The sequence below is a fragment of the Bombina bombina genome, chromosome 10 (genome assembly GCF_027579735.1).
Source record: "Bombina bombina isolate aBomBom1 chromosome 10, aBomBom1.pri, whole genome shotgun sequence".
Lineage (NCBI taxonomy): Eukaryota > Metazoa > Chordata > Amphibia > Anura > Bombinatoridae > Bombina > Bombina bombina.
In genome coordinates, this window is record NC_069508.1 from 173,530,788 (window position 1) to 173,546,280 (window position 15,493).

At 40.2% G+C, this 15,493-nt stretch overlaps 1 protein-coding gene across 1 annotated transcript in view; it reads left to right on the forward strand.

Moving 5' to 3' along the window:
* Window positions 1-15,493, forward strand: part of STIL (STIL centriolar assembly protein) — a 122,016-nt gene that overhangs the window by 9,262 nt on the left and 97,261 nt on the right. The window contains exons 4-5 of the mRNA XM_053693508.1: window positions 2,045-2,157; window positions 3,604-3,788. Coding sequence (XP_053549483.1) covers window positions 2,045-2,157; window positions 3,604-3,788 — 298 coding nt within the window. The remainder of the gene's footprint in view (window positions 1-2,044; window positions 2,158-3,603; window positions 3,789-15,493) is intronic.

The window sequence follows — 15,493 nt, forward strand, 5'->3', positions numbered from 1 at the left end:
AGTGCTGACTCCTAGGTAACTTCACTTGTGTGAGCTCAATGTTATCTATATGACAAACATGAACTGATATCCTCTAGTGGTGAAAAACTCAAAATGCATTCAGATTAGAGGCGACCTTCAAGGTCTAAGAAATTGGCATATGAGCCTACCTAGGTTTAGCTTTCAACTAAGAATACAAAGTGAACAAAGCAAAATTGGCGATAAAAGTAAATTCGACATTTGTTTAAAATGACATGCCCTATTTGAATCATGAAAGTTTATTTTGGATTTGACTGTCCCTTTTAAGAACTGGTTTAGATGAAAGTATAAAATACATGTGTGAAGAAAAATAAAAGGAATTTTTAACCAACACTATTAATAGTGACCGTTGCAAGCTGTTACGGCGCTTATGTCTCTTTGCAACCCTCATCACCTATATTTGTTTTTTTCACTGAAGCATTTTATACTTTTGTCTGAACCATATTTGATCATTTAAAGCCAGTAATTTTCTAAGTGTTTTTTTGTGTCTGAGTACCAGATTCTATGAATAAAAGCTTTACATATTAAAGACCTTTTAAGTCTTTTTAAAATACAAATTTTATTCAACAAGTACCTAGTGTACAGTTATTTACTATACTCATTCAGCAATAAAATGTGATGCTCATTTGTCTTTAGAAATGTACATCTTAAAGGGGCAGTAAAGTCTTTGAGAATAGGACATAAAATGCTTAAAGTGGTGGTAATGTTAAGTTTAAATGAAATGAATGGCACATACAATTTGAAACCGCTTTGCAAGTATGCATAACATTGCTATACAGATTTTTGCAAACACTGCTGTCATTGAATGCTAGACGTGTACACTCCTGAGCTCACCTAGGGTTACAAAAGATACCCAGAGCATTAAAGGGCCATTATACACTCATTTTTTCTTTGCATAAATGTTTTGTAGATGATCTATTTATAAAGCCCATCAAGTTTTTTTGTTTTTTTATGTATAATTTTGCTTATTTTTAAATACCATTGCTCTGATTTTCAGACTCCTAACCAAGCCCCAAAGTTTTATTTGAATACCGTCGGCTACCTTCTCCAGCTTGCTCCTGTTTGTGTAAAGGGTCTTTTCATATGCAAAAGAAGGGGGAGGGGGGGAGTGTCTTATTTGCCACTTGCAGTGGGCTTTCCAGCTACCTTTTCAACAGAGCCAAACTGACAGCTTCTAAGTAAGTTTTTAAACAGTTTTATACTGGATTTTTATATCAGTATCTGTGCATCTTATTCTTTATAGTAGTGTCTATTACATGCAGTTATATGAAAATGAGTGTATACTGTCCCTTTAAGCTAAATTAATGATAGAAGTTAATTGGAAAGTTGTTTTAAAATTGCATGCTCTGAGTCCTGAACGTTTTATTTTTTACCTCACTGTCCCTTTAATTATACATAATAAAACAACTTTGCATGTCACTTTCATTATCTATTTTACTATCCTTATTCTGTAATTTAAGGGGACATGAAACCCCAATTTTTTCTTTTGTGATTTAGAAAGAATATGCAATTTTAAACCACTTTCTGATTTATTTCTAGTATCTAATTTGTTTCATTCTCTTGATATCATTTGCTGAAAATCTTATCTAGATAGGCTCAGAAGCTGCTGATTGGTGACTGACTGTAGATACTTTGTGTGATTGGCTCACTCACGCACTGCTATTTCTTCAACAAAGGATATCTAGAATGAAAGAATGAAGCAAATTAGATAATAGAAGTCAATTGGAATCTTGTTTAAATTTGTTTTCTCTATCTGAATCATGAAAGCCAAACAATATGATAGTCCTATCACCCCCAGTCCTATCACCCTCTGGATTGGCTCTTCTAAATAAGGTATGTTGTGGGTGGACTTTGACCAATTGCAGCAATCTGTTCTAATACTGCGCCGACTCTAATATCTTCATGTATTAGAAGACTGTAGAACATTGTAATTACAAATGGTTTACTGTCCCTTTTTTTTATTTGTAGCCTTTTCAGTGTGCTTTGATTTTCTCTATAAATTAAACCATTTCTCTTCTATTCTCAGGAATCCCAGATTGTTGTTATCTGAAAAGGCGCTACGACTTTCCTACCGTCACGCCAAGACTGAAAGGATCGGGTTTTCCTGTTTCTTACTTGGATCTTTTTCTATTGATGAAGGTTTGTAAATCTGTGTGCCACTCAGTTTATCCAAAAAGGGACACTAAACCCATTTTCTTTTCTTTTATGATGCAGCTAGAGCAGCAATTTTAGGCAACTTTTTAATTTACTCCTGTTATCAATTTTTGTTTGTTCTCTTGCTATCTTAATAAAAAAAAAAACCGGGATGTAAAGCTTAGGAACTAGCCCATTTTTGGTTCAGAACCTGGGTTACACTTGCTTATAGGTGGCTATAAGCTTTACATTCCCTCTTTTTAAAATAAAGATAGCAAGAGAACAAATAAATTATAGGAGTAAATTACTTAATTGCTGCTCTATCTGAATCATGGAAAGAAATTTGGGTTTAGTTTTCCTTTATAAAATACTAAACTATACTGTATTGCAGTCAGACTTCTGTTACTGCACCGTTGTCTCATGTGCAGACATCCAGCAACCTGTTATGCACACTGATCTAGCGTGCATCTCATGTAACGGGGGCACCCACCGGCAGGCAAGTGATCACTAGGACACCCTGTCAGTTTCTTTGCTGCCTCACTACTGGGCCGGAATAATGGGGTCATGTCACTGATTGCAAAACCTGCGCTACCCCAGTCCAGGAAGAGGCTGCCATACAGGGCTTGTTGTATGCCAATCCCAGGTTAGGCACCCGCTTTTGAGTAATAAGTGTGCTTCTCCTATTTTCCCTAGAGAAGACAAAAAGCGAAATTGGTAACGTAGGTTTTCAAAATGCTGCAAACGGTCTATCAGTTGTTTGATTTACAGGTTGTAGCATTTGCTTTTTAACCTCACTAGAGTGTGTGGGGCAAGCACTATTTTTACACATAGGCGGGAGCTGTTTAAAGTCCTTTTATGGAAACTCCTCTTAGTGACGTATGGTGATAGCTAGCAACCACACGTGTGTACCATGTATACTGTGGAAGAATTTAGCTTCATTTCCACCATGAAGTCTGTACAAATGTGGGACATGTCTGGGGTTTGCTGTACAAATTATTAATTCAAAGGAGCGTTGCCTGGTATTGTGAGTCTGTCTGTCCTTCTGTTTGGGCTTAGACCTGTTTCTGGCACAATTATATTGAAAAAGGCAACCAAGACAGTTCTGTCAGGCTGTATGGTGCTATGTTGACAGTGTATATGCTGGAGACATTATGCTTTTCCCCACTCCCACTAGAGGGGCTAAAATGTAATTTCTGTACCGTGAGTTTTCTGCAAATTCTGTAGCATTTTCAAGTAAACCTATGCTTCATAGCGCAGCACAATCGGCCTTTGATAACCATTGCAGCACTTCTACTTATTACCAGAAATAAAAAAAAATAGGAATTTATTTTCTAGCATAAAAACTTCCAAAATACCATTGAGGCTCACTCTTGTCATAAGAAATGTTTCTTCCCAGTTAAGCTTCTTTCACTTTCCTTGTTCATCTGTAATTCCCTCCTGTTTTTATTGCAGATGAAGAAGGGGTAACTATAACCATCGACCGCTTTGATCCAGGTCGAGAGAAATCGGGTGTCTGTGGGAAAGTTCCAACGACAGTTCTTCCTGGCGATTTTGTTGTTACATGTTCTATTAGCACCAAGGAGGCTGAAATGCTGTGCGCCACATCCCTTAGTGACGACTTTACATCATCGCTTAAGGTAGGCCCTCTACAGCTGTACTCTAAACAGTTACAACACTGTTATCACTAAAGACTGTTACATTGGTGCAGGGTGGTCACTGATTAGCAGCACTTTATAGACTTTGTGAGATTTATTTTTCAAAGAACTTATTTATACTATAGAATTTGCATTGTATTAAATAAATAATTTAGTGCATTGTATGAATTTCTTTTCTTTCTTTTTTTCTTTCTTTCTTTCTTTCTTTCTTTCTTTCTTCTTCTTTCTTTCTTTCTTTCTTTCTTTCTTTCTTTCTTTCTTTCTTTCTTTCTTTCTTTCTTTCTTTCTTTCTTTCTTTCTTTCTTTCTTTCTTTCTTTCTTTCTTTCTTTCTTTCTTTCTTTCTTTCTTTCTTTCTTTCTTTCTCTTCTTTCCCTTCTTTCCCTTCTTTCCCTTCTTTCCCTTCTTTCCCTTCTTTCCCTTCTTTCCCTTCTTTCCCTTCTTTCCCTTCTTTCCCTTCTTTCCCTTCTTTCCCTTCTTTCTCTTCTTTCTCTTCTTTCTCTTCTTTCTCTTCTTTCTCTTCTTTCTCTTCTTTCTCTTCTTTCTCTTCTTTCTCTTCTTTCTCTTCTTTCCTTTCTTTTCTTTCTCTTCTTTCCTTTCTTTTCATTCTCTTCGTATCTTTATTTGAAATGTAAGTTTAGATGCCAGCCCATTTTTTGGTGAACACACTCGGTTCTTGCTGATTGGTGGGTAAATTCACCCACCAATAAAAAAGTGCTTTCCATGGTTCTGAACCAAAAAAATAGCTTAGATGCCTTTTTCAAATAAAGAATGCAAGAGAACGAAGAAAAATTGATAATAGTAGAAAATTTAGAAAGTTGTTTAAAATTGCATGCTCTATCTGAATCACAAAAGAAAAAATTGGGTTCAGTGTCCCTTTAAGGTCTTATCCAGATATGAAAAGTAGAAAAAAAATTCTGGTTTCAGCTCTTTATGGAAATGAGAAACTTAAAATAACATTGTAGTTTTTTTTTTGTTTTTTTTTTGTTTTTTTCTTTCATCTAAAAAAAAAGGAATTTTTCAAATGTATATTTTTTTTATTTTATTATTTATTTATTTATTTATTTAAATCGCCCTACTGTGCTGAAAAGAAAATCTTTCAGAGGTGTGAAGCAGAGGGAATTGTCCTTACCAGCCAGTGAGAATTAGTTGGAAGCGCAAAAACAATAGTAGTATTATATGACCAACAAATTCCTTAGTTTCGTTTATTTAATAGAAAATGTTTGAGTACAATGTCCCTTTAAAATCTGTTCTGATCTCACATGTACTGCATGCTTTCAAAACAGACTTCGGAACGGCAATAACAAATTCTGGTTTTCAAGAATGTCATTTTGTAATATTGCCGTTCCGAAGGAACGCAGTACATGTGAGATGTGACACTGAGAAGTGCCTCCCTTTCATCCCCAGACTGAGCCTTTTAACATATATTATTATATTAACTATGTGCGTGCCTGCCTGCCTCGCAAGCCTAATTTTGCACGCAAAAATTAAATGGAAAAATAGTCAATTTAAAGAAAAAGACTATACCCCAGGTAAGAAAAAATAACTTCCTAAAAATGTTTTTCCCTATTTTTGAAACTGATGGTCTGCAAAAGGAAATATACATAGACCTGACTCATGGCAAATATAAGTACAATACATATATTTCTCTTGTAAGGTGTATCCAGTCCACGGATTCATCCATTACTTGTGGGATATTCTCCTTCCCAACAGTAAGCTGCAAGAGGATCACCCACAGCAGAGCTGTCTATATAGCTCCTCCCCTAACTTCCACCCCCAGTCATTCTCTTGCAGCTCTCGACAAGGGAAGTAGCTAGAGATATGTGGTGACTTAGTGTAGTTTAGTTTTTGATGATCTTAGCAGGTTGTAACTAAGATCCACTGCTGTTCTCACACATAACTGAAGAGTATGGGAAAACTTCAGTTGGGGGAACGGCCTGGAGAATTAACTGCCCTGAGGTATGTTCAGTATATTTTTTTTCTAGAGCGATAAGAAGTCTAGAAAATGCTGACACTGCCTGATATATTTAAGGTAAGCCTGATTGCAGTGATTTAATAAACGACTGGCATCATGCTTGCAGTAAAGGGTAATATTCATGTTACTTGCTTTTATGGCTTAGTATGTTAAACGTTTACAGGATTTATAAAGAACGTTTTTACTAAGGGTGATAAATCTTTATTGGGGCCTAGTTTTCCACATGGCTGTTATTTTACTCCTAGGAGTAGTTTTTTTTAAGGCCCTCTGACTGAGTGCATGGTGGGAGGGACCTATTTTCGCGCTCTAATTGCGCAGTAGTTTTTACATTCTGAGACATCCAGCTTCCCTGAAGGAGTCCCCTGACATATTGGACCTCTGTAAAGGGTTTTTGTGACTACAAAAGTCGTTTTATGGGAAGGTAGGAGCCACAGTAGAGCTGTGGCAGTTTGCTTGTGACTGTTATAACGGTTTTACCGTTTTTTTGCTTCGTTTTTGAGCCTGAGGGGTTAATCATCCATTTGCAAGTGGGTTCAATGCTATTTTAGTCTAGTATATACACTGTAAAAATTTCATAGTTAACTGCTTTTTTCACTATTTTGCTGTTTTTGTGTTTTGTTTTTTTCCCTTGAAGGCACAGTACCATTTTTTATATTCTGCTTTTTCACATTAATTAAAGTGTTTTCAAAGATTGCTGGTCTCATTACTAGTCTGTTAAACGTGTCTGACATAGAGGAAACTCCTTGTTCATTATGTTTAGAAGCCATTGTGGAACCCCCTCTTAGAATGTGTACCAAATGCACTGATCTTACTATAAGTTATAAAGACCATATTCTGGCTTTAAAAGATTTATCACCAGAGGAAATTGACAAGGGGGAAGTTATGCCGACTAACTCCCGCTCAAGGGACGCCAAGTACATCTAGCGCGCCCATAGCGTTTACCTTACAAGACATGGCGGCAGTTATGGATCATACCCTTACAGAGGTATTGTCCAAACTGCCAGGGTTACAAGGAAAGCTAGACAGCTCTGGGGCTAGGAAAAATACAGAGCTCTCTGACGCTTTAGTAGCTATGTCTGATATACCCTCACAATGTGCAGAAGCTGAGGCAGGAGAGCTTCTATCTGTGGGTGATTTTTCTGACTCAGGGAAGACACTTCAACCTGATTCTGATATGTCTACATTTAAATTTAAGCTTGAACACCTCTGCGTGTTGCTCAGGGAGATTTTAGCAACTCTGGATGACTGTGACGCCATTATAGTCCCAGAGAAATTGTGTAGATTGGTTAAATACTATGCAGTGCCTGTTTACACTGATGTTTTTCCAATACCTAAGAGGTTTTCAGAAATTATTACTAAGGAATGGGATAGACCAGGTGTACCGTTCTCTCCCCCTCCTGTTTTTAAAAAAGATGTTTCCCATAGATGCCGCTACACGGGACTTGTGGCAAACGGTCCCTAAGGTGGAGGGAGCAGTCTCTACCCTAGCTAAGCGTACAACTATCCCCTTCGAGGACAGTTGTGCTTTCCTAGATCCAAAATTAGAGGGTTACCTTAAGAAAATGTTTATTCAACAAGGTTTTATTCTTCAGCCCCTTGCATGCATTGCCCCTGTCACTGCTGCTGCGGCCTTCTGGTTTGAGTCTCTAGAAGAGGCTCTACAGGTAGAAACCCCATTGGATGATATCCTTAACAAGCTTAAAGCTCTTAAGCTAGCCAATTCATTTGTTTCTGACGCCGTTGTTCATTTAACCAAGCTAACGGCTAAGAACTCGGGTTTTGCTATTCAGGCACGTAGGGCGTTATGGCTTAAATCCTGGTCAGCTGACGTTACTTCAAAGTCTAAGCTTCTCAACATTCCCTTCAAGGGGCAGACCCTATTCGGGCCTGGACTGAAGGAGATCATTTCTGATATTACTGGATGAAAAGGTCACGCCCTTCCTCAGGATAGGTCCAACAAATTAAGGACCAAACAGACTAATTTTCGTGCCTTTCGAAACTTCAAGAGTGGCGCAGCTTCAACTTCCTCTAATACAAAACAAGAGGGAAATTTTGCCCAGTCCAAGCCGGTCTGGAGACCTAACCAGGTTTGGAGCAAAGGAAAGCAGGCCAAAAAACCTGCTGCTGCCTCTAAGACAGCATGAAGGATTAGCCCCCGATCCGGTAACGGATCTAGTAGGGGGCAGACTTTCTCTCTTCGCCCAGTCTTGGGCAAGAGATGTCCAGGATCCCTGGGCGTTGGAAATTGTGTCCCAGGGATATCTTCTGGACTTCAAAGCTTCTTCCCCAAAAGGAAGATTTCATCTCTCACAATTATCTGCAAACCAGATAGAGAGAGGCATTCTTACATTGTGTTCAAGACCTCCTAGTTATGGGAGTGATCCACCCAGTTCCAAAGGAGGAACAGGGGCAAGGCTTCTATTCAAATCTGTTTGTAGTTCCCAAGAAAGAGGGAACCTTCAGACCAATCTTAGATCTCAAGATCCTAAACAAATTTCTCAGGGTCCCATCCTTCAAGATGGAGACTATTCGAACCATCCTACCTATGATCCAGGAGGGTCAATATATGACTACCGTGGACTTAAAGGATGCTTATCTTCACATTCCGATACACAGAGATCATCATCGGTTTCTCAGGTTCGCCTTCCTAGACAAGCATTACCAGTTTGTGGCTCTTCCCTTTGGGTTAGCTACGATACCAAGAATCTTTACGAAGGTTCTGGGGTCACTCTTAGCGGTCCTAAGGCCGTGGGTTATAGCAGTAGCCCCTTACCTAGATGGCATTCTGATACAGGCGTCGAATTTTCAAATCGCCAGGTCCCATACGGACATTGTTCTGGCATTCCTGAGGTCTCATGGGTGGAAAGTGAACGAAGAAAAGAGTTCTCTATCCCCTCTCATAAGAGTTTCCTTCCTAGGAACTCTGAGATTCTGTAGAAATGAAGATTTACCTGGCAGAGGCCAGGTTGTCAAAACTTCTAAATTCCTGCCGTGTTCTTTATTCTACTTCTCGCCCTTCAGTGGCTCAGTGTATGGAAGTAATCGGCTTAATGGTAGCGGCAATGGACATAGTGCCGTTTGCCCGCCTACATCTCAGACCGCTGCAACTCTGCATGCTCAGTCAGTGGAATGGGGATTACACAGATTTGTCCCCTCTACTAAATCTGGATCAAGAGACCAGGGATTCTCTTCTCTGGTGGCTATCTCGGGTCCATCTGTCCAAGGGTATGACCTTCCGCAGGCCAGATTGGACAATAGTAATGACAGATGCCAGCCTTTTGGGCTGGGGTGCAGTCTGGAACTCCCTGAAGGCTCAGGGCTCGTGGACTCAGGAGGAGACACTCCTTCCGATAAACATTCTGGAACTAAGAGCGATATTCAATGCTCTTCAGGCTTGGCCTCAGCTTGCTGCGGTCAGGTTCATCAGATTTCAGTCGGACAGTATCACGACTGTAGCCTACATCAACCATCAAGGGGGAACAAGGAGTTCCCTAGCAATGTTGGAGGTTTCAAAAATAATTCTATGGGCAGAGGTTCACTCTTGCCTTCTATCAGCTATCCATATCCCAGGAGTAGAGAACTGGGAGGCAGATTTTCTAAGTCAACAGACTTATCATCCGGGGGAGTGGGAACTCCATCCGGAGGTGTTTGCGCAGTTGATTCAACTTTGGGGCAAACCAGAACTGGATCTCATGGCGTCTCGTCAGAACGCCAAGCTTCCTTGTTACGGATCCAGGTCCAGGGATCCCAAGGCAGCACTGATAGATGCTCTAGCAGCGCCTTGATCCTTCAACCTGGCTTATGTGTTTCCACCGTTTCCTCTGCTCCCTCGTCTGATTGCCAAGATCAAGCAGGAGAGAGCTTCGGTGATTTTGATAGCACCTGCGTGGCCACGCAAGACTTGGTATGCAGATCTGGTGGACATGTCGTCCTTTCCACCATGGACTCTGCCGCTGAGACAGGACCTTCTACTTCAGGGTCCTTTCAACCATCCAGATTTCTCTGCGTCTGACTGCTTGGAGATTGAACGCTTGATTTTATCAAAGCATGGTCTCTCCGAGTCGGTCATTGATACCTTGATACAGGCTCGAAAGCCTGTCACCAGGAAAAACTATCATAAGATATGGTGTAAATATCTTCATTGGTGTGAATCCAAGGGTTACTCATGGAGTAAAGTCAGGATTCCTAGGATATCTTTTCTCCAAGAAGGATTGGAGAAGGGATTGTCAGCTAGTTCCTTAAAAGGACAGATTTCTGTTCTGTCCTTTTGCACAAGCGTCTGGCGGATGTTCCAGACGTTCAGGCGTTTTGTCAGGCTTTAGTTAGAATCAAGCCTGTGTTTAAAACCGTTCCTCCGCCATGGAGTTTAAATTTAGTTCTTAAGGTTCTTCAAGGGGTTCCGTTTGAACCTCTGCATTCCATAGATATCAAGCTTTTATCTTGGAAAGTTCTGTTTTTGGTAGATATCTCTTCGGCTCGAAGAGTTTCAGAGTTATCTGCCTTACAGTGTGATTCCCCTTATATGGTATTCCATGCAGATAAGGTAGTTTTGCGTACCAAACCTGGGTTTCTTCCTAAGGTGGTATCTAATAAGAATATCAATCAGGAGATTGTTGTTCCGTCACTGTGTCCTAACCCTTCTTCAAAGAAGGAACGTCTTTTACACAATCTTGACGTGGTTCGTGCCTTAGTTTTATTTAGAAGCTACTAAGGATTTCCGTCAAACATCTGCATTGTTTGTTGTCTACTCTGGACAGAGGAGAGGCCAAAGGGCTTCAGCAACTTCTTTCTTTTTGGTTAAGAAGTATAATCCGCTTAGCTTATGAGACTGCTGGCCAGCAGCCTCCTGAAAGAATTACAGCTCATTCCACTAGAGCGATGGCTTCCACATGGGCTTTTAAAAATGAGTCTTCTGTTGAACAGATTTGTAAGGCGGCGACTTGGTCTTCGCTTCATACTTTTTCGAAATTTTACAAATTTGATACTTTTGCTTCTTCTGAGGCTGTTTTTGGGAGAAAAGTCTTACAGGCAGTGGTGCCTTCCGTTTAAGCGCCTGCCTTGTCCCTCCCTTCATCCGTGTCCTATAGCTTTGGTATTGGTATCCCACAAGTAATGGATGAATCCGTGGACTGGATACACCTTACAAGAGAAAACAAAATTTATGCTTACCTGATAAATTTATTTCTCTTGTGGTGTATCCAGTCCACGGCCCGCCCTGTCATTTTAAGGCAGGTGTTTTTTATTTTTAAACTACAGTCACCACTGCACCCTATAGTTTCTCCTTTCTCTTGCTTGTCTTCGGTCGAATGACTGGGGGGTGGCAGTTAGGGGAGGAGTTATATAGACAGCTCTGCTTTGGGTGATCCTCTTGCAGCTTCCTGTTGGGAAGGAGAATATCCCACAAGTAATGGATGAATCCGTGGACTGGATACACCACAAGAGAAATAAATTTATCAGGTAAGCATACATTTTGTTTTAGAACTTTATAATAAAACATAAAGTGCCAAACCATAGCTGAGAGTGTCTTAAAGGGACACTGAACCCACATTTTTTCTTTCGTGATTCAGATAGAGCATAACATGTTAAGCAACTTTCTAATTTACTCCTATTATCAAATTTTCTTCATTCTCTTGGTATCTTTATTTGAAATGTAAGTTTAGATGCAGGCACAATTTTTGTGAACAACCTGGGTTGTTCTTGCTGATTGGTGGATAAATTCATCCAATAAAAGTGCTGTCCAGGATTCTGAACCAAGAAAACAGCTTAGCTACCTTTTTCAAATAAATATAGCAAGAGAACGAAGAAAAATTGATGAGAGTAAATTAGAAAGTTGCTTAAAATGTCATGCTCTATCTGAATCATGAAATAAAAAATTTGGGTTCAGTGTCCCTTTAAGTAATGAAAACATACTTACCGAAAGACACCCATCGACATATAGCAGATAGCCAAACCAGTACTGTAACAGTAGAGGTAATGGAATATGAGAGTATATTGTCGATCTGAAAGGGAGGTAGGGGATGAATCTCTACAACCGATAACAGAGAACCTTTGAAAAGATTTCCCGCGAGGAAAACCATAAAATCAATAGGCAATACTCTCTTCACATCCCTCTGACATTCACTGTACTCTGCATGGAATCGGGCTTCAAAATGCTGAGAAGCGCATATCACAGAAGAAAATCAAGCACAAACTTCGCCACCTCCATAGGGAGGCAAAGTTTGTAAAAACTGAATTGTGGGTGTGGTGAGGGGTGTATTTTTACGCTTTTTGAGTTTTGGAAAACTTTGCCCCTCCTGGTAGGATTGTATATCCCATACGTCACTAGCTCATGGACTCTTGCCAATTACATGAAAGAAATTGGGTTTCGTGTTTGTTTTTTAATTGTAAATATCTATTTTCTTTTTCTTTGGAGACTATTATAGCAGGAATTTCCCATTTTTTTTTCTTTACACTGTGAAGAAAGAATTTAAAGCGATTTGTAAACTTTAACGAATTAAAGCTCAGTATCAAATAATACTCTTAAAAACAGCGGCACTTTTAAAAAAAAAAAATAAGCATCATTGTAAACTTTAATGAATTAAATACTTGCCTTTTCTCCACCATTGGTGTGTCCGGTCCACTGCGTCATCCTTACTTGTGGGATATCTCTTCCCCAACAGGAAATGGCAAAGAGTCCCAGCAAAGCTGGCCATATAGTCCCTCCTAGGCTCCGCCCACCCCAGTCATTCTCTTTGCCGTTGCACAGGCAACATCTCCACGGAGATGGTTAAGAGTTTTTTGGTGTTTAAATGTAGTTTTTATTCTTCTATCAAGTGTTTGTTATTTTAAAATAGTGCTGGTATGTACTATTTACTCTGAAACAGAAAAGGATGAAGATTTCTGTTTGTGAGAGGAAGATGATTTTAGCAGACCGTAACTAAAATCGATTGCTGTTTCCACATAGGACTGTTGAGATGAAGTAACTTCAGTTGGGGGAAACAGTTAGCAGACTTTTCTGCTTAAGGTATGACTAGCCATATTTCTAACAAGACCATGTAATGCTGGAAGGCTGTCATTTCCCCTCATGGGGACCGGTAAGCCATTTTCTTAGTCAAACAAACAGAATAAAGGGCTTAATATGGGCTAAAAAACTGGTAGACATTTTTATGGGCTAAATCGATTGCTTTATTTGGGCATTTTATTCATATTTATGCTGACAATTCGCATTTATAAACTTGGGGAACGTTTATTAAACGGCAGGCACTATGTTAGACACCTTTTCCAGTCAGGGGGCCTTCCTAGTTGTAGTCTGAGCCTCATTTTCGCGCCATTACTGCGCAGTTGTTTTTTGAGAGCAGGGCATGCAGATGCATGTGTGAGGATCTGAAATTTGCTGGAAAAGCTTCTAGAAGGCGTCAATTGGTATCGTATTCCCCTCTGGGCTTGGTTAGGTCTCGGCAAAGGCTATAGCTGGGACTGTATAGGGGTTAAATTTGTAAACGGCTCCGGTTCCGTTATTTTAAGGGTTAAAGCTCTGAAATTTGGTGTGCAATACTCTTAATGCTTTAAGACACTGTGGTGAAATTTTGGTAATTTTTGAACAATTCCTTCATACTTTTTCACATATTCAGTAATAAAGTGTTTTCTGTTTAAAATTTAAAGAGACGGTAACGGTTTTGTTTTAAAACGTTTTTTGTGCATTGTTGACAAGTTTAAGCCTGTTTAACATGCCTGTGCCTTCGGATAAGCTATGTTCTATATGTATGAAAGCCAATGTGTCTCCCCATTTAAATTTATGTGATAATTGTGCCATAGCGTCCAAACAAAGTAAGGACAGTGCTGCCACAGATAATGAAATTGCCCAAGATGATTCCTCAGATGAGGGGAGTAAACATACTACATCATCTCCTACTGTGTCTACACCAGTTTTGACCACACAGGAGGCCCCTAGTACATCTAGCGCGCCAATGCTTATTACCATGCAACAATTAACGGCTGTAATGGATAACTCCATAGCAAATATTTTATCCAAAATGCCTACTTATCAGAGAAAGCGCGATTGCTCTGTTTTAAACACTGAAGAGCAGGAGGGCGCTGATGATAATTGTTCTGTCATACCCTCACACCAATCTGAAGGGGCCATGAGGGAGGTTTTGTCAGATGGGGAAATTTCAGATTCTGGAAAAATTTCTCAACAAGCTGAACCTGATGTTGTGACATTTAAATTAGAACATCTCCGCGCACTGCTTAAGGAGGTGTTATCTACTCTGGATGATTGTGACAACTTGGTCATTCCAGAGAAATTATGCAAGATGGACAAGTTTCTAGAGGTTCCGGTGCACGCCGACGCTTTTCCTATACCCAAGCGGGTGGCGGACATAGTGAATAAGTGGTGGGAAAAGCCCGCCATACCTTTTTGTTCCCCCCCCCCCCCCTATATTTAAGAAATTATTTCCTATGGTCGACCCCAGAAAGGACTTATGGCAGACAGTCCCTAAGGTCGAGGGGGCAGTTTCTACTCTAAACAAACGCACTACTATTCCTATCGAAGATAGTTGTGCTTTCAAGGATCCTATGGATAAAAAATTGGAGGGTTTGCTTAAAAAGATTTTTGTACAGCAAGGTTACCTTCTACAACCCATTTCGTGCATTGTTCCTGTCACTACAGCAGCGTGGTTTTGGTTTGAGGAACTAGAAAACTCGCTTAGTAGAGAGACTCCATATGAGGAGGTTATGGACAGAGTTCACGCACTTAAGTTGGCTAACTCTTTTATTTTAGATGCCGCTTTGCAATTAGCTAGATTAGCGGCGAAAAATTCAGGGTTTGCTATCGTGGCGCGCAGAGCGCTTTGGCTAAAGTCTTGGTCAGCGGATGTGTCATCCAAGACAAAATTGCTTAACATCCCTTTCAAAGGTAAAACTCTATTTGGACCAGAATTGAAAGAGATTATTTCAGACATCACTGGGGGAAAGGGCCACGCCCTTCCACAAGATAGGCCTTTCAAGGCCAAAAATAAGTCTAATTTTCGTTCCTTTCGCAATTTCAGGAACGGACCGGCCTCTAATTCTGCATCCTCTAAGCAAGAGGGTAATGCCTCACAACCCAAACCAGCCTGGAAACCGATGCAAGGCTGGAACAAGGGTAAGCATGCCAAGAAGCCTGCCGCTGCTAACAAAACAGCATGAAGGAGTAGCCCCCGATCCGGGACCGGATCTAGTGGGGGGCAGACTCTCTCTCTTTGCTCAGGCTTGGGCAAGAGATGTTCAGGATCCCTGGGCCCTAGAAATAGTTTCTCAGGGTTATCTCCTGGAATTCAGGGAACTACCCCCAAGGGGAAGGTTCCACATGTCTCACTTATCCTCAAACCAAATAAAGAGACAGGCGTTCTTACATTGTGTAGAAGACCTGTTAAAGATGGGAGTGATACACCCAGTTCCAATAAAGAAACAAGGAATGTGATTTTATTCCAATCTATTCGTAGTTCCCAAAAAAGAGGGAACTTTCAGACCAATTTTGGATTTGAAGATCCTAAACAAATTTCTCAGGGTACCATCGTTCAAGATGGAAACCATTCGAACGATTCTACCCACTATCCAGGAAAGTCAATTTATGACTACCGTGGATCTAAAGGATGCGTACCTACATATTCCTATCCACAAAGAACATCATCAGTTCCTAAGGTTCGCTTTTCTGGACAAGCATTACCAGTTTGTGGCCCTCCCATTCGGGTTAGC